The 18,509-nt window shown below is 40.4% G+C and overlaps 1 protein-coding gene across 2 annotated transcripts in view; it reads left to right on the forward strand.

Moving 5' to 3' along the window:
* The first annotated feature begins 920 nt into the window (after positions 1 to 920).
* Positions 921 to 18,509, forward strand: part of pde10a (phosphodiesterase 10A) — a 133,308-nt gene continuing 115,719 nt past the window's right edge. Inside the window, exon 1 of one of the 2 annotated variants that reach the window (XM_084093842.1) lies at positions 921 to 1,254. In XM_084093842.1, coding sequence (XP_083949968.1) covers positions 1,020 to 1,254 — 235 coding nt within the window. In that variant the 5' untranslated portion in view covers positions 921 to 1,019. The remainder of the gene's footprint in view (positions 1,255 to 18,509) is intronic. The other variant, XM_084093843.1, reaches the window with a different exon arrangement.

Below are 18,509 nucleotides of genomic sequence, written 5' to 3' on the forward strand. Positions count from 1 at the left end.
GCCATCACACGTGAGGTCTGACAAACGGGTCATTTCGAATGTTATTACGTAAAATACGCGAGATTATCTTTTGAGTCAATCTAAGCTGTAGCCTTGGCACCACTTGCGGAGGAGGCTACTGACGTCATCCTGTCTCTGGAATGGAAACGCCAAAGCCCTGATGATGCTGCTGCTGATGGAGCCTTTATTGATACAGAATTCTTAAACTGTTTCGTGCCACCAAACACACACAGAGCGTTTACGATAAAAAAATACGAAAACTATCTCTGCGCAAAGTTAAAGTCACTTAAAATCATAAATTATGAATCCGTTGTGGTTTCCTAGCAACCGGACTAAGAAGTTTTGAGAAGAGGCGAACGTCATTAATGCATCGCTGGACAGATGATTTCTATTTAAGAGCAAAGGTACAGTTTTGTGTTCTGTCCGTCCAGTATTTGATGGTATCGATCGGAGCTCTACCCAGACAAAGAGAAAATCTCCCTAGATCGACTCTTGTTTTTGCGTTTATTTTAGTAACAGACAACGGTGACTTTTCAAATCGACTCTTTGCAGCTCGTCAACAAGAAGTTCACTGGCTGTAAAGCGATCTCGGCTGACGGACAGTTGGATATATCTAACATACCTGAAAATGATAGTACTGTTGTGTAGCACAATAACATGGTCAATATTGTGGGTGTTCGTGCTTCTGCGAAGAGACGAGTGCGATTTGAGTTGCAAAATGTTGTGGATGCGTACTTTTCTGCTTCAGTATAATCCCGGGCACACGTGATGCGCAAACCACTTTGTAGCAACATCTCTCATTTGTCAGGGGAAATCCGTGCGTGTTTCTTATACTTTGAGCCTGAAGCTTAACATATTTGAAGGTTTTTTCGTCTTTCTTTCTTCTTCTTCATCTTTTTTTTTTTTTTTTAATTCACACGTTACTTTACCAGCATCACTGCCGCGCACCATGCCAACTTTTGCTCCCGTTGCGCTTGTTTCGTAGTGGAGAGAACTGGACACTGTGGATGCCCAAATGAATGGGGATCGTGCTTTGTGAAGATTTCAACAGTCAGCATCCTGTAAATTTTATGTGCTTGCCCAGACAACTGAGTGTTTATCGTCCTCATTCGTATATCCGTTTTGAGCCAAGAACAAATAGACACCAGAGATCGCGTCATATTAGACCGCCAATGTCGAAGAAACGCAAAACTCCAGACGACGGTGGTGGAGGCGGTGGGGAGCTTGCGGGCACTGAGGATTCCCTTCAGCAAGGTATGAGCTAATTCCTCCATACTTAGACTGGATTCTCATGGTGGGGTCATTTCAGAAAAATGACGGCATCAGCACATATCAATATGCAGCTTACCTATTTCAAAAACCAAGCGTCGTGTTTATCACTGTTAAGAACGAAGAAAAACATAATAGTATTTTCTTATTTAACCTCTTATTTTCCCTCAGATTCTCTGAACATGTTCTTCTAACTTGGTCTAAATCTTGGCAGAAATAGTTGATACTTAACCCCCTATTGTATTAACCCATAGGTAAAGGACAAGTGACCGCACTGATGATAGATAGATAGATAGATAGATAGATAGATAGTGATGATCAGCATCGAACTTTGTGTGTCACAGAGCAATGCACAGACTGAAAGCTTGGATCGGAGCAGCACACAGGAGTGGAGCTGTATAGTGTTCTGTAATCACAGCTACACTCTGATTTTTCAAAATCACACAACTCTTCCACTCGCAAGAGAACCTATTCATCTCTCCAAAAAAAACCTTGCTTTTCACTCCAGGCAATATAGTCGTCGACAGAAAAATAGCAGCACTTTATTTTACAGTCCTGTACATGTACATTTTAGTAATTGCAATTGCAATAACTTGGTAATAACTAGGTACTACCCCTGAACAGATTCCTAAGCCTAACCTTAACCCATGTAGTTACTTTACTGTATATTACCCAGTGCTTTCTTAGTACATGCAAGTGCACGCACAGTAAAAAAAAAAAAAAAGTGCAACCGAAAAATACATTGTTGAAAACTACAATTAAAATAATTAATAGGCTATGGACAATTGGCAAAAAAAATCAAAATTTGGAAAGTTTGTTCATGGAAAGTTGAGGTCTGTTTTGATTTTGTGCTGAAACGTGTCTTTTAGCTTCAACATTCTGTCAGAAAGCACTTTTGAGTGAGCCACTATATGGCCAAACTCATGAGAAAGAGAAGAACTTTGAAAGAAAAACATGGAGGTGGAGTACAAGATTACAAGCTTCCATCGGCTCCCACAGTGTGAATTCAATAATATGCTGTCAAGCACTAAATGTCTACCATTGCTTGCATGAATTATAAACACTGGATTCTTTCAGAGTATCATGACATCATAACACATTGCATTTATAATGTACCATGTTAGCATAATAGTCTATGCACCCCACAACATGTATTGTTGACTTGGGCCTTTCAAGAATATAATGACATCACAACACATTGCATTTATAATGTACCATATTAGCGTAATAGTCCATGCTCCGCACAGCATGTATTGTCGTCAAGAATATAAACCTCTCAGAATGTATTTACATAGAATTTTTTTATCCATAGTCATTATCCATTTAGCATGTCAAAAGTTTGTTTGCTGCATGCATTTCACCAAAAATAAGCAAACACACAAGCACAGCTTTGCTGCTAGCAGGCTCTGTGCTGCTATGTGAATCCATGTGAAGGTCAGGCCTCTCTCGGGGTGACTGGAGGAGCACTGTCATGTTGTCTACACACATTGTGTGACCCAGCAGCAAGTTTGTTGGCTGCATTTTGTGAGCGTGAGCCAGAATGCGAGTTTCCCTTGGCTAGCGCAAATGGGGAAGTGGGCACTTCCTTTAGCCTGTGGAGTGTGGCATCTGCGTAACTGTGCAGGCTTGTACACAGTTCTCCATGTCCATCGTGATCTCACAAACAAACCATTAACAATGTCTACATAACTCTATGTCTAAAAACCAGTTAACACTTAAGTTTAGGGTCAACCTTTCGGATATTTGCTGTTTAGTATTTATAAAGCACATATTAAAGAAAAAGTTCACCCAAAAATTTAAATTCTCTCATTATTTACTCACCCTCAAGTTGTTCCAGACCTGTAAATATATTTGTTCTGCTGTTGTGGGGCACTATTAACTTCCATAGTACTTTTTGCATACTATGGAAGTCAATGGTGCCCCACAACTGTTTGGCTACAAACATTCTTCAAAATATCTTCTTTTGAGTTCAGCTGAAAAAATAAATTTATATAGGTTTGGAACAACTTAAGGGTGAGTAAGTGATGACAGAATTTTCATTTTTGTGTGAACAATCCCTTTAATGCCTTATGCTGCATGACCATATTCTACATATCTTAATCCTACCCAATACTGTACATACACCTAACAACTACCTTACAAAGGAAGTTACCTTATTAATAAGCAGTAATAGAGTGGTGCAGGTATGACATCACTTTGTAGGCCAAAACGCGGAAGCGAGTTTCCGGTTCTATCATCCCGAAGTCAATGGGTTTTTTGAATGGGGTTTTGGTTAAATGGCTGAAATAAGGTCTTTTTAGCTCAAGACACTTTCACGTTTTATTCTACGACATAAAATACATCAATATTACCCCACTCGTTATTTTTTAAGCTGTTTGCTTAAAAAGGCCATTGCTAACAAATGGCTAAATGGGACTACAGAGACTGTCGAGGAGATTAAACATCATCACGCCGAAAAGGTAAGCCCAGTCTGCTTCTACAGCATTGTTATGCTTATAATTGTGCTTTTACAAACTATTCTTACTCAAACGTTCTGGGAAAATGTTTTAAGAAAAATTCTGAAAGAGTTGTCGGAAGCTTAGTATGACGTTGAATTCGTGGGACTGTGGTGTAGTTCATTTATAGCCTACCTTTGTCTTTTAACTTCTGGCGACTGCATTTAGGCTTCAAAATTTATAAAAGTTGTGTTCATCTGTGATAATTATCTTGATAAACAAAACGTGCAAGTATCATAAACTTTGTTGTCTCACAGATTGTTTTTGGTGATAATCCAAAAGCCTATGGAAAAATCCTATTGGGTTTTTGTCGAGGGATCCAGCGTGATGCTAACTGCCTACAAAGTGATGTCATACCAGCACCACTCTATTAGAAGTTTATTAAAGGATTAGTTCACTTCAGAATTAAAATTTCCTGATAATTTACTCACCCCCACATCATCCAAGATGTTCATGTCTTTCTTTTTTCAGTCGAAAAGAAATTAAGGTTTTTGAGAAATATATTCCAGGATTTTTCTCCATATAGTGGACGAGGGCTACACACGTGACTACATACGTAGTGTGTTTCTAATACATTTTTAAGGGGTTAATCGGTTAATCGACGATTATCGCGAACAACTTCCCATGCCACGAGTATAGAAGGAAGCATGCAGCACTCACTCATTGGGTTTTCGTTGAGGAGCCAAGCCAGTGCCCGGTCGCTCAGCGGTGAACACAGGGATTGTGACGACAGGACGTAATGTCTCTGTTCCCTCCTTCAGGGAACTGGGGTTACATTAGTAACATGTTCCCTATCAGTCACGTTCAACGTTACATGTTACATCTGACAAATTGGGATCCCTAAGAAAAATGGCACAATCACTAATCAATCTAATCTATCTTTAGATAGATTGACATCTAAGCCAATCTAATCCCCCTGCACCTGTTGGGGCAGAGAAATGACAGGGCTTTACATAGAGAATACCAATCACTGCTGTTCCTCTTACCTGTACAGAGAGACTATTGGATAACACTGGGGAAGAATGCCTATTCCAGGCGGAAAGGGATGCTACGGAGACCACATCCTGCCCATAGTGAGGTAACATGTGGAGTTACACATATGGACTGGCCATATGTGCTACATAAGACTGGCCATAAGTGCTACATATGAAAGGTCTCTGCGGTAGATCCTGCCTTGCTAGGGTTGAGTCAATACCATGCAGAAATGACAGTGATGGCTCTGCCAAAGGAAAAACACAGGCTTGTGGAAAGGGAAGCCTTAGTGTGGAGAATGCACCCATGGGATCACCCAGAGGGGAATCACAACATATAGGCATCTAGTCTAGCACAGGGGCTGACCAACTGGGCATGCACACAAGTGCTAGACCTGGGATCAGATGCCTTCACAGTGTCTGACTGCCAAGGGTGCTGGAGGCTCCATCCAGGATTCACCAGCCAGCTAACTCGCCTGGGGAGCAAAATGGGCGCTCATATCGCATCCTCAGAGGGGAATGGCGCTGCAAGTGAGACACCGAGCTAGCCTCCCACATATTACCTTTTTGTTGCCAACACATGGGAAGAAATAGGCTCTACTCAAAGATTGTAGAATCTCGCAAACATATTAGGTGTCACCCAGCCTGCAGCTCTACAGATGTCTGCCAGCGAGACGCCGTGCGCCAACGACCGAAGGGAGGCAACACTCAGAGTGGAGTGAGCTCTCACCTCAAGGGGGCTCAGCTCGCCTTGGTACTGGCACGCCAAGACGATGGCATCCACTGTCCAGTGGGCCAACCTCTGCTTAGAGACAGCCTTTTCCTTCTGCTGGCCTCTATAGCAGACAAAGGGCTGTTCTGAGGTACTGAAACTCTGCGTGCGGTCCACGTACAATTGCAGAGCGCGAACGGGACACAGAAAGTGAACACAAGTTCACCACCTGGTCCCTGAAAGGAGTGGTGGGAATTTTGAGCTCGTATCCAGGCCAGGGTCTCAGGATTAAGTGAGAGTTAGCTAGCCCGAATTCCTGGCACATTTTACTCACCGAAAATGCCTGCAGGTCCCTAACCCTCTTGATGGAAGTGAGGATCTTAATCTCAACTGACTGCAGAGGCTCAAATGGAGCTCTCTGTTGGGCTGTTAAGACCAAGGAGAAGTCCCATGAAGGAATGAGGCGAGGTCGAGGAGGATTCAACCTCCTTGCGTTCTTCAGGAACCTGATGACCAGGTTGTGCTTTCCCACAGACTTACTGTCTACTGCATTGTGATGTACAGCGATAGCGGCAACATCCACTTTCAGGGAGACAGCCTTTGCTCAGCCCTTCCTGTAGGAAAGAAAGGACTACTCTGATCTGGCATTCCCGGGGGTTTTCTCGGTGAGAAAAACAACAATCAACGAACAGACTCCACTTCAAAGCGTAAGCACACCTCGTAGAGGGGACTCTAGCTGAAGTGTTAGTGTCTACTATTGCTGGGGGTAGGCCATCTAAGTGCCATATGGTGCCCTGTCCCTGAGAAAGCAGGTCCTTCCTCAGGGGAATCCATCAGGGAGGGGTTTTCGTGAGGAGCATGAATTCTGGGAACCAGGTCCAGGTGGGCCAGTAAGGTGCAACCATCAACGGTCAATGTGTTGTCCGTCTGGACCAGTACATGCTTGTCCTGCAACCACAGACGGAACGAGCACAGGGCACAGGGCAAGGAATACTGCTAGCAACTCAAAGCAATTGATATTTGCCGCTGCAGACGAGGTCCTGTCCAGGAGGCCAAGGCTGTGTTTCCGTTGCACATGGCACCCCAGCTGGTGGTGGAGGCATCTTTTGAGACAACAACAATCCTGCACACTTGTTCTAGGGGAACTCATGACCATAGAAAAGCAAGGTCTGACCACGGGCTGACAGGCCATTGTAATTGCCTCCCAGTGTGTGCCATAGTGCCATGCCCATCTCGGGACTCGGCCATGTAACCAGTGCTAAAAATGGTCTCATATGAAGCAATCCCAGCGGCGTGACTGCGGCTGCAGATGCCATATGCTCCATGAGTCTCTGAAACAGTTTCTGTGGAACCACTGTCCTGTTCAAGCATTTCAGCACTGACTGTGCACACTCGCTCATGAGACGTGCTGTCATATTGACAGAGTCCAACTTCATACAGAGAAAAGAGATACTCTGCATGGGGGAGAGTTTGCTCTTTTCCCAGTTGACCTGAAGCCCCAGATGGCTGAGGTGCTTGTCTGCCACTGAGATGAAGGCTGTGTCGCCTTCCTATGGCCAGCTCCTTGTTGCAGCCTGGGTGAACTGTGCTGTTGTGGCCACACAGGAGTGGAGATTGAGGCCACGGGGATGCCCTCAGCAACGAGCAGGGGGGGGACTGCTGCAGACGGATTGGTGGAAGCAGCAGCAGACCACCAGGGCAGGATATATTTTATCTCCTCTATCTGCTTCTGTACTGCCAAGAACTGCTGGATAAAGTTCTCGACAGCGTTGCTGAAGAGGCCGGCCTGGGAGATGGGGGAGTCAAGAATGCGAACTTTGTCAGATTCCCTCATCTTAGCCAGGTTGAGCCAGAGATGGCGTTCTTGAACCACAGTGGGCCCTATCTTACACCCGGCGCAATGCAGCGCCAAGCGCAATGCAAGTGTTTTTTGCTAGTTTCAGTCCGACACAGTTATCATTTTCACGTCCTGTGCCACGTTGTTTAAATAGCAAATGCATTTGCGCCCACTTGTACACCCATGGGCATGCTGGTCTGAAAACGAGGTGTGTTCTGGTGCATTGTTGGCGCGTTGCTATTTTGAGGCAACATAAATAGACTGCACCATTGACCAACTGAAACCTGTGCCCGGTTGCATAAAGCACCTTAAGTGTAATTTTCCCTTAAGTTCGCCCTTATGTTTCCCTTAAACCTAAGGGTGTTGCAGAAAAAAACCCTTAAGTGTTACTTAAGGGTTTCTTTAAGTGAAACGTCATAAACACTTAGAATTTCCTTTAAATGCTGTTTTTTCACTTAAGTAATCCCTTAAAAAGCGTTAAGCGTTGCATAAAACCCCTTAACGGTCATTTCCCTAAGTATAACTTAAGGTTTGGAAATCGTAACCTTAAGAGTAACTCAGACAAAAATAAGACGACATGGCTGAATTTATGCTGAATTCTTCAGCATAAATTCATGGCTGAATTCTTATATATATATATATATATATATATATATATATATATATATATATATATAAGAATTTTTAGGGAGAGGTTTGATCGACGCGCAATATTTGACATCGCTAACAAACTAGACGGCGACCTTGACCATGTCACACATCGCAACCACTCTTTACCTGCGGTGTTACAACTGCTTATAGCACTGCGTTTTTTTGCAACTGGGAGTTTTCAGACGGTAGTGGGAGATGTTTTCCACGTGCATAAATCGTCTGTCAGCAGAGTGGTTCACCGGGTTGCGGGGGCTCTTTCCCGTCATTTAAACGCAACGGTCAATTTTTGCAACCTTTTACCATATTCGTCAAGAATGCATTTCTCCTCCTCTGTCCAATTAGGCTTTCTTTTTTTGTTTTCTTTATCCATTCCGATATCCTAGTCTACTTTATTTGATGAAACTGCGAAATTGCTAGTGTTAGTGTTTTGCGTATCTATGGCAACAACAGACTTTTATAACGTGAATCCAGGATCGCTGTCATGAAACACTTAAATGTTTCCCTTACCTAAGAGAACCGTTTAAGAGATTATATGCAACACCCTTAAGTTATTCTCTTAGGTAAGGGGAAATCGCCCCTTAAGTATCATACTTAAAGGAAAAACTTAAGGTGCTTTATGCAACCGGGCACTGGTCTAAAGTCAATGGCGCAATACATATGTATATTTTTATTGTTATTTAAAGAGCGCGTTAGTAATGTGCGCCTATAGGCGGGTCCACAACATGCATACATTCTGCTTATTAAACACACAGGGTTTACAGCAGCACACAAACATGCTAAATATTAAAATTAAAAGGATTACAATGTAAAAGATTATTATTGTGTACATAAAGATATGGTGGAATCCGGCTTGTCCTGTAGATGGTCCGTTTGCGCTCTGGAGACCGCTTCGGTCTTTCCACTATCAAATTCCGTCATGTAAATACCTGTAGCGAATCAGCCATAGCGTGAGCGCAACTGGCATTTAAAGGCAATGGGAGATGAGACTCTGATTGGTTTAACGCACGTAAATCCCAAAATACACCCATTACTCATTAAGAGAATAGGGACAACCCTTTTAGAGCATGCGTCTGGCGCGCCAACCATTTTTCCCGTCGTTGAACTAGCAAAAGTGGATTCGGACACGCCCTAAGTGAACTTGCTCCCTGCGCTTTAGACCATGTGCTTATATCGGTAAAATAGGGCCCAGTGACTTTTGTTGCCCGGAGGGCGAGGTCCGTCGCTATACGCAGTTTTTGCATCAATCCTGGGTCAGAAGGGTTTTTTGAGTGCCTTGGCCGGATAGACTCGGGAGGGCCATGGCGTGCAGGGAGGTGGCTGTTCAGTAACGCCCTCCCTAAAAAAATAATCATCCAGTCTTGAGCGTTTTGGACACGGTGGAGGGTTCCACTCGAGCCCAACGCTCAAGGTGGCCCGGAAAAGCATGGCCGTTAGCTCTGGGTCAAACAACGTTACTATACCCGAAGGAGGCAACACAGCCGAATCTTCATCCCCAGAGGTGTCTAGCCCACCCTCCGATGCAGTGATCGGCATCTGATCCCCCAGTGGAGCCCCGAAATGAGATGCTGGCTCCCCCATGAGAAGGACCAGCACCACCACCCGGAAGCTCCACAGCTTGCGATGCGATAGAGAAGTGGGGGGCCGTGGTGATTGACCCAGTGGGAGAGCCCCTACTGTAACCCTCAGATCACCCTCTGTATCAACCAAAGTAGCTCTCTGCTGGGCAGAAGAACTAGATTGGGGGGTAGCAGAGGGGACTCCACCTCTTTCAAGGTACTTAAGTCTTGATCTCAGCATCGCAATGGTCATCTTCCGGCAGTGAGTACATGACTCATCCACAAACACTGTCTCAGCATGTTTACGGTCAAGACACATGAGACAGTGATCACTGACTGTCAGCTCAGCTCCGAAGCGAAAGTGCTTGATTGAGTGCTGCACGCTTCCTTATATACCTGTTGCACGGGGAGTGGTTTGCGATGCAAATCTCACTCACCAATGTCCATTGCTTGTTCTGTTACCAGTCGAAGGTGATTGGGCTCCCTGAGATCCCTATTCGTCAATTCAGTTCTGAGGTTATGCCGAATGTGACTGACTGATGGGGACAGCTTGCACCAGCGTAAACCCCCTTTTGGTGTTAAAAACTACTGTCAGGATTTACTAAAATTATTATTATTTTTGCGGCTGACCTTATTGCATAGGCATTTACAGGAGTTTCCCTTTCAGACGCAAAATTTATGGGAGGAGAGAATTTAAATAAATCATGCAAGGTGATTTACTAAGATTTGCGCTAGTCAATTTACTGGTATTTGCGTCATTATTTTCCGCCCAAAAAAGTATGTCTTAAACCAGACGCTAAATTGCGCTGCTCTTGTTAGATTGCGTTGGTCATTATGGAAATTATCCGGCTGTGTCTGTGTTTTTTCACGCGCAGAACTTTCCACTCCCATCTGCACTTTTTTGTAATTGCGCTCTCACGCTAATTTGCCCTGTTTAGTAAATCTGGCCCATAGTTTCATTGTGTTGATATGGGCTTGGGTTTTATATGGCTGATAAAAGAATGTAAATATAGTCTTATAAAAGCTGTTAGTAGATTTGTGAACTGACACTAGGTGGAATATCCACCTTTAATAAGGCAAATGGCGGTTATGTCAAAAATTAGCTGACAACTAAACGAAACCCCAGCAAATCTCTGACACTGTAAAAAAAGATCTGCATTGTGTGTATGATGCTTGTGCAGCCCTTATAACAGTAATAATAATATACCAAGCACAATAAAAAATATAATCTGAAAAAAATTCATTCATGAAGATACTGCTTGTCTGTAAACAGATAAACATAAAAATTGCAATAAAAATAATCTTTATAGGAAGATTTATTTAAAAAAAAAAAGTTTTAAAATATAATTTTTTGAGTATCTATTGAGTACAGTGCATAACCATCATGAAACACATGTAAGTCTCTATGTCAGGCAGTACAGTGGTGCAGTAAGCCAAGGACGTGGAAAAGTATGAAAGTTAGGCTAGTTAGCCTAGAAACTAATAATTTATAGCATAATGCAATAATGTTTATTGATGTTATTATTAATAAAAGATATTATTGTTACTAAGAAGAAGAAAAAAAAGGCATAGCTAAACCTTTTAACCACTAGATGGCATTAAAGGTTTGAGTCACTTCTCAGGCACTGAAGCAACGATTATCATTCATCATCATCATCATCACACTTATCATACAAAACAGTCACAAAAAAGATTTTTATTTTACTTTTATTAGTAGATTGTGAATATATATATATATATATATATATATATATATATATATATATATATATATATATATATATATATATATAATCAACAAAAAAAAGAAAGAATGTAAGAAAATGTCAATGTTATATGATGGTATGTTATATAGGCTACAATTTAGATAAATGAGAATTAATACTAATAAAACACCTAACTTGTGTAATGAGGGTCATACTAGAATTAACATGACATTATAGAGTTCTGAGAAATATTAGAAAAACAAATGTTCCGTGTAGTGTGTGTGTGTGTGTGTGTGTGTAGTCCTGGTAAAACCTTATGTTATGGGGACAAAATGTCCCCATAACCACCTTTATGAGGTGACAGTAATTGTAAGAATGTTTTTGTAAACATATTTCTCATTTATTTCTGTATTTGTTTCCTTTTTTCATTCAACTGTTACGTTATATGTTGAAGTTGAATGTATAAATTGAAAAGATGGTGTGGTATAGTGATGAGGCGTAGCCAAATACTTATTTTAATCAGATAAATTTGATTACCACAATACATATACTTCTAGTTGTAATATTACAGTTTTCATTTTAATATTCTACTTGAATATTTCTCATATAACTAGCTCAAACAAAATGTGTTACAACACTCCCTGGTCTCTCCTAAGACAACAAGACATCTTCTAAGAAAAGATTTCGATTTTATGTTAGAATCTATCTAAACAGAAATTATATTTAGGATCTGTCAAGAGATTAAAATAATGAATCTTGAGTAATTTTCTTCTTTACAACAGTACGTCAGATACAGTTGTTCCCCAGAACTGTCAAAGCTTGTGATAGATAGACAAACTTAGTTGACTTATTAACATTTACATTTTGTATCATTTTGTACATTTTTAGTAGTGACATAATACTGAAGTTCAAGAGTAAAACATGATCGTACAAAACACAATGTGTTCATAGGAACCATAATTTTATGGTTATTATGATGATAAATAAGGCATGTAACATGCTGTGTTTCTTCATCATGGGCATTTTTTGCCTGTGGATCCTTAAAAACACACTCACTTTATTTAATGTGATTAAATAAATAAATAATGCCGATTTATTTAATGAACATTGCCACAACAATATCTTTTCCACCACATGTGTTTTATGTGTATTCTCTTTAAAAGCAAATGGTGAAAATGACTGTGATAAAAATAACATTTCAAAAGGCTTTTGTCTTGCTATAAGGCTAATTTCATAACCAGCATTTAAATTTTTATTTAATAATATTTTCTCATGTTTGACATAATTTGACATAATTACAGTTTACTGGAAATGACACACACACACACACACACACACACACACACATGCACACACACAATATTCTGTTCATGAGTGATTTTCACCTTGATTTTTCTTGAGATTTCTTTACTCATAACATGCCTTGATGATGCCACAACTGTGTGACAGTTTGTTTAAAAATTGAAGTTAATCCTTTATAAGTATTCCACCTTTTGTTTAGATTAAAAGATTTCACAATGTAATAATTAATTTCTTCATATTTTAAGATGAAATGTCTGGGTCTGTGGTAAAATAATAACATCTATAAAAATGCAGAAGGCATGGTAAAAAGTTTCCCAGATGACCCCATGGAACATAAAAGTGCCCATATTTGAAGAAACACCTAATGGCATTAACAGGACAGTCATTATCGGTGTGTATTTTCCTTGCAATTATTGTGCTGCCATAATTTCATGAGGAATTTAAATTAGATGGAGACTATTCACCACTGCAGAATAAATGCATTATTCTGAGATCGCTCGGCGACCCATGTTTGTTTCAAGCACAGAACACGGCATACTTCCACGAGAATGGCATGTACTTTCCAGGGGTTTGTGAGCCAGCATTAGAAAGACACAGGAGGCCGTATTACTTCTTTGTTCTTACTTCTTGAGAATAAAATATTCTGTAGCAGGCATAGTGGGACCCTGACGGCAGTATGACATCACTCGTGTGTAAAACGGTGCCGTAGACGTTAGGTGGGGGTTGAAACGGATGCTTTTGTGCAGGACGTACAGTGCTGACAGTGACAGCCTCAAACTCTTAAACTCTTGAAGATCTATAGTGAGCACGCACACGTTTTTTTCCATTTTTCAAATTGAAAAAGGAGAGCTGATAAAAAATGATTAAGGGAATAGAGGTTATACTAGCATCCATCCTTTGAAGCCTCTGACATAATGAAATCACTGAGCACATGAAGCATGCATGGACACACTCATAAGAATCAGTATAAACTGACACATTCATATTATACCTTTTCAAAAGTTTGGGGTCAGTAAGAGGTTTTTTTTTTTGAAGAAGAAGAAATTAATACTCTGATTTAGCAATAAAATTAACTGTAAATGTAATTTATGCATTAAATTAACTGTAAAGACTCTTACATTGTTACAAAATTGTTTTTATTTCAAATAAATGCAATAAAAGAATAAAAAGAATAAAAGAAATTAACTTTCTATTCATCAAAGAATCCTGAAAAAAAAATGTGGCATGATTTCCACAAAAATATTAAGCAAAAAAAAAAAAAAAAAATCTGAAAGCACAAAATCCTCATAGTAGAATGATGTATGAATGATCATGTGACACTGAAGACTGGAGTAATGATGCTGAAAATTCAGCTTTGCCATCACAAAAATGTATTATAATGTATTAAAAACAACTCTTTTAATTGTAATAATATTTCATAGTATTTTTATTTTTACTGTGCTTTTGAGGAATAAATGCAGCCTTGCTGAGTGTAAGAGACTCAGAAACATACAGTAAATAAAAGAAACATACAGAAAACCTGCATATCAAGCTGATTTCAGTAACTTAAAATTAAAGAATGTTCCGGCTTCAGTAGGCTACAAGTTATATTAAATTAACCACATGTAACATGCAAATATGTAATGTAATATGCATTTACATTTCTCGCTCATTAAAAAGAGAAGCAGCAAGAAATGTGGTTACACTAACACACTGAGAAAAATATTTTTTGTGCCGAAACGTATTACTTATAAAAACTTACAATAATAAAGCTTGAATTAGGAGACTTAGATTTAAAAGACATTTAAAAATAATTAAGATTAGGTTTATTAAGTAAGCTATTATGTAAATAAAAATAATGGTTTAGTTTAGAGCACAGATTCAGAATTATATCTGCTGATGCCGATACCGATTTGTTTGATTTTCTTTAAGGAGAAAAAAATTCTCCCAATTATTCCCAACTACACAGGGAATCCACTCATCTGATATCGTTTATTGGCCGATACATGGGTGCATCCCGAGTTTAGTGTGTGGGTGTATATACTGATAATACAATTTGTACAATTATATAAATAAATAAAATAAAATAAATAAATAAATAAAATAATTTTAGAATTGGAATACATGAAAAGTGCAAACTGTGTGTTTCAGCGAACAGGGGTGTGTTATGTGTGCTTGGTTTAATGGCACACACGCTTAGGAAGAAGTGTGAAGAAAGAGAATGTGTGGAGCCGTAATTGTGCGAGCTTTGATGTTACAGCACAGCAAGCTCTTTTAGTCGTCCCTCACTGACGTCAGCAGATCACAGTGTGTAATATATGGTGCCTGAATCCGTGCTTGTTTTTTTTTTCATATGTTTTTTTCCCCTCTTCACGAGAGCCCAGGAGATAGTGACGTGGTCATATTTATCATCATAATCAGCTTTTGGAGTTAATGAGGGCAATGATTCAGGTTCAGAACGGCCTCTCTGAAATTCCAGGTCACTGGTCTCAATGGATGTCACATGCGAGAGAGTAAGTGTGTGTGTCGTCCTCCATATTGTCTTCAGAGAGTCACAGTGACGTAGAAAGGGAATGTTTAGGGAAAACTGTGTCAGGTGTTCTGGGCTGATTGATTATGAGAATAGTCTGACGTTTAGCCATCACGGACATGTGAGGCCTCCTTCCCTTCCCTTTACCTCTGTACAGATAAAACGTGGTCGGGATAAATCTGGTTCGCGTGGCTACGCGGAAGCGATAAAAAATTCTGTATTATAAATTTTTCAAGGCTTGTACCTTGGAACCTATTTCATGGTTTGCGTTCTCGAACCACCAGGCACTGTTTTGTGCAGATGGGTGTTTGGATCACATTAAGGGTTTTCTGTTAGAACGGTGTCATGTAAGCCTAAGTTAATAACTAATGATCATTGCGACGGGAATGAATCAATCAAAACTAACTTTAGCTGGACAATAACTTTATTCTAGAGCTGCTGTAAAGCCAAAATAATCTCTGTTACTTTAATTTCCTATTATCACTGTAAAGCTGCTTTAAAACAATCTGTATTGTTAAAAGCGCTATATAAATGAAGGTGACTGGGTTCGGGTCTCTACTGAACTCAATGGCTTTATTGGTGTGACAAAATTCTCGTTAATGAGATGAAATCCAAGAAATCAGCCTCTGCTTTTTGCCCTCCAGACCACTGATACAATATTCTGGGAGAGTCTGTACAGAAAACACAGAAGCTCTTTAAAATGGGATTGGCAAGGCCCCCCTCCTTTGTCTCTGATGCTCAGGCTCGACTCGTCTAATGAAGTCAATGTGCCACAAAGCCCTTTCTTATTTTCATTGGTTTTAAGTTAGCAAGCAAAGATCATTTAGGCTTTGTGCTTTGCAACAGCATAAAAAAAAAAAAGATACATTAGAAAAAAAGATTTTTTTCTAACCACAGGATGAGTTCCATCTAGGGCTGGGATATGGTATGATATGGCTAAAAATATGATCACAATATTTCTATCATGACAACTCTCTGAAGATTTTTAGCATGGTAATTGATATGACAATATTAATGTATTTGGTCTTGGCATGGATCTGCTGCTGCTGCTGTTGTTTATTGCTGCTGCTGCTGCAGAGCAAGTACAGGGACTTGCTACTGCCAATACATATGCTGATACGCTGCTTTGAGTATGTAAGACATACTGCTGCTGAACAAATAGCATATATCTAAATAGCAAATAGCACCCTCTCCCTCTCCCCTGCTATCTATGTGTGCCTGGGCCTGCTTTGCCGAATGGCTTAACGCTAGTGGACTACTGTTGTGTGTACCTGGTCGCTTGTCCAGATACTGTAGCTTAAAACTAGTGACTTGAATTAAAATGTGTACCTGGGCTAGGGAAGCCAAGATAAATTAAATAGTGGCTTAGCAATGTGAACCTGAGTGCCGTACTCTTAGATTTATTTAACTAATGACCTAAATAGCTATGTGTGCCTGAGCCAATATAGCTCAAACTTCCCTAGGTAGAAACACACACTATGTCGTTAACAAACAGGATATGATGTTGCAAGCTGATAGAGTTTAAGAAAACAACTTCCAGCAACCACCTGAGCAATCGTTTTAAAATCTTTGCCATTCGATTGTTGTCATACTTTTCATTATAGTCAAGTCAAGTCAAGTCACGGTCATGTATATAGAGCTTTTAACAATATAGACTGTTTCAAAGCAGCTTTACAGTGATAATAGGAAATTATTGTAACAGAGATTGTTTTGGCTTTACAGCAGCTCTAGAATAAAGTTATTGTCCAGCTAAAGTTAGTTTTAAATGATTCACTTCCATTTCAAAGATCATTAGTTATTAACTCAGGGCCGCTTACACGACACCGTTCTAACAGAAAACCCGCTCGGCCCGCTCATTCGCACAACAGTTCCTGGTGGCTCGAGAACGTAAACCTTAAATAGGTTCCTAGGTGCAAGCCTTGAAAAAAATTTTTTTTTTATCTCTGCACAAGCTTTAAAAACGCAAACCTGTGAAACCGCTGACGGCATGCGTATTACGTGTTTAGTCTATATGCGCATTTCAATATAAATGTGCGCAGGCGTGCTGTCTTTCTTTACAAATTGACCTCAACAAATTACTTGTCTGGCCTTAAAAATGTATAATACAGAATTATTTATCGCTTCCATGTAGCCATGTGAACCGGAACTATTTTGACAACTTTTTTATCTGTACAGAGGTAAAGGGAAGGAGAAGGGGGCCTTCACAGGGGAGAGCCTAGTTGACACATCAGGACTGTGTTGTCGTCGTAGGCGCAGGTCCTTCATCAGATCTGGATACGGCGGACTACAAAATATTATATTTTTGAAGGTTTTTGCATGAGGTTTATGTTGAGGCATGGAATACTGTTTCACGCTCTCAATAGTAGAAAGAAGTAATTACCATTCATCAACATAGCTGCAGTGAAAATACTTGCCTTTAACCTACTAACAAGCTAACGAAAAGTATCCGGCAATTGCATAATCATTGTTCAACCTGTAGTTGTGGGTTAGTATGCTCACAACTAATGCTGCTGGAAAATGCGGCTGCTTGCTTATTTTCGTATTTCAATAGTTTAATATATTTGTATTGCATAATAAGAAAAATAATGTTCATGTTGCATGGTCAACTCATGATTACGTAATGCCTGGCGCATCGCAGACCAGCACAAGACGAACAATTGTGGTTAAAAAGTATATAAATTTTTTAGAAAATGACCGATCATTTCGCTAGATAAGAACCTATTCCTCAGCTGGGATCGTGCAGAGCCCTTTGAAGCACTTCAAAGCCCTTTTAAACTGCAGTGATTTGGACTTCCACAATGTGGTTACTGTTGAAGTCCATTGTGTGGAGAAAAATTAAATGTTTTCCTCAAAAAACTTAATTTTTTTTCCACTGAAGAAAGAAAGACATGAACATCTTGGATGGCATTGGGTTGAGTAAATTATCAGGAAATTTTCATTTTGAGGTGAACTAATCCTTTAAGCAAGATGCTGCAGTAACTTTATTTACGAGGGGAAGGCCCTCGATTGAGATTCATGGACTTCGTTGAGTGGGTGCTGGTGTCCTGTAAATTGCCACTCACCGTCGGACCCATTGACTACGACACCAGCCCTACTGAGTATCCAGTGCCCAACCAAAACCATTCCGACTGCGAGGATCGGCATCATGAGCCCACTGCAGGCCGCAAGAGGGACTTTGCCGTGATGTTCGAGCCAGTGCCAACAAGGGCGACCAAGCAGAACATCACCACGGAGCCTGAGCAACATGAGTCTGACCAGGTGCGCCAGCTGGCTGCAACATCTGTCGCCGAGGGAGTGCTAGTGGAATATGAGGGTATGGAAGTGAGCCCCACCCACCCAGAGCGAGTTTTTGGCAAGTTTTTTATTTTGGAAAGGTTAACTTTCTGCCCAGTTTGCTACCATCTGAATCTGTCTGTTACGTCTCTAATTATCTGCTCCCACCCAACCTTTTGGTTCTCTTACGAGAGTCCTCTCGTACTGCGTTTTTGTAAAAACGCTACG

The sequence above is a fragment of the Abramis brama genome, assembly GCF_963993115.1.
Source record: "Abramis brama genome assembly, chromosome: 19".
In the NCBI taxonomy this organism is placed as follows: Eukaryota; Metazoa; Chordata; class Actinopteri; order Cypriniformes; family Leuciscidae; genus Abramis; species Abramis brama.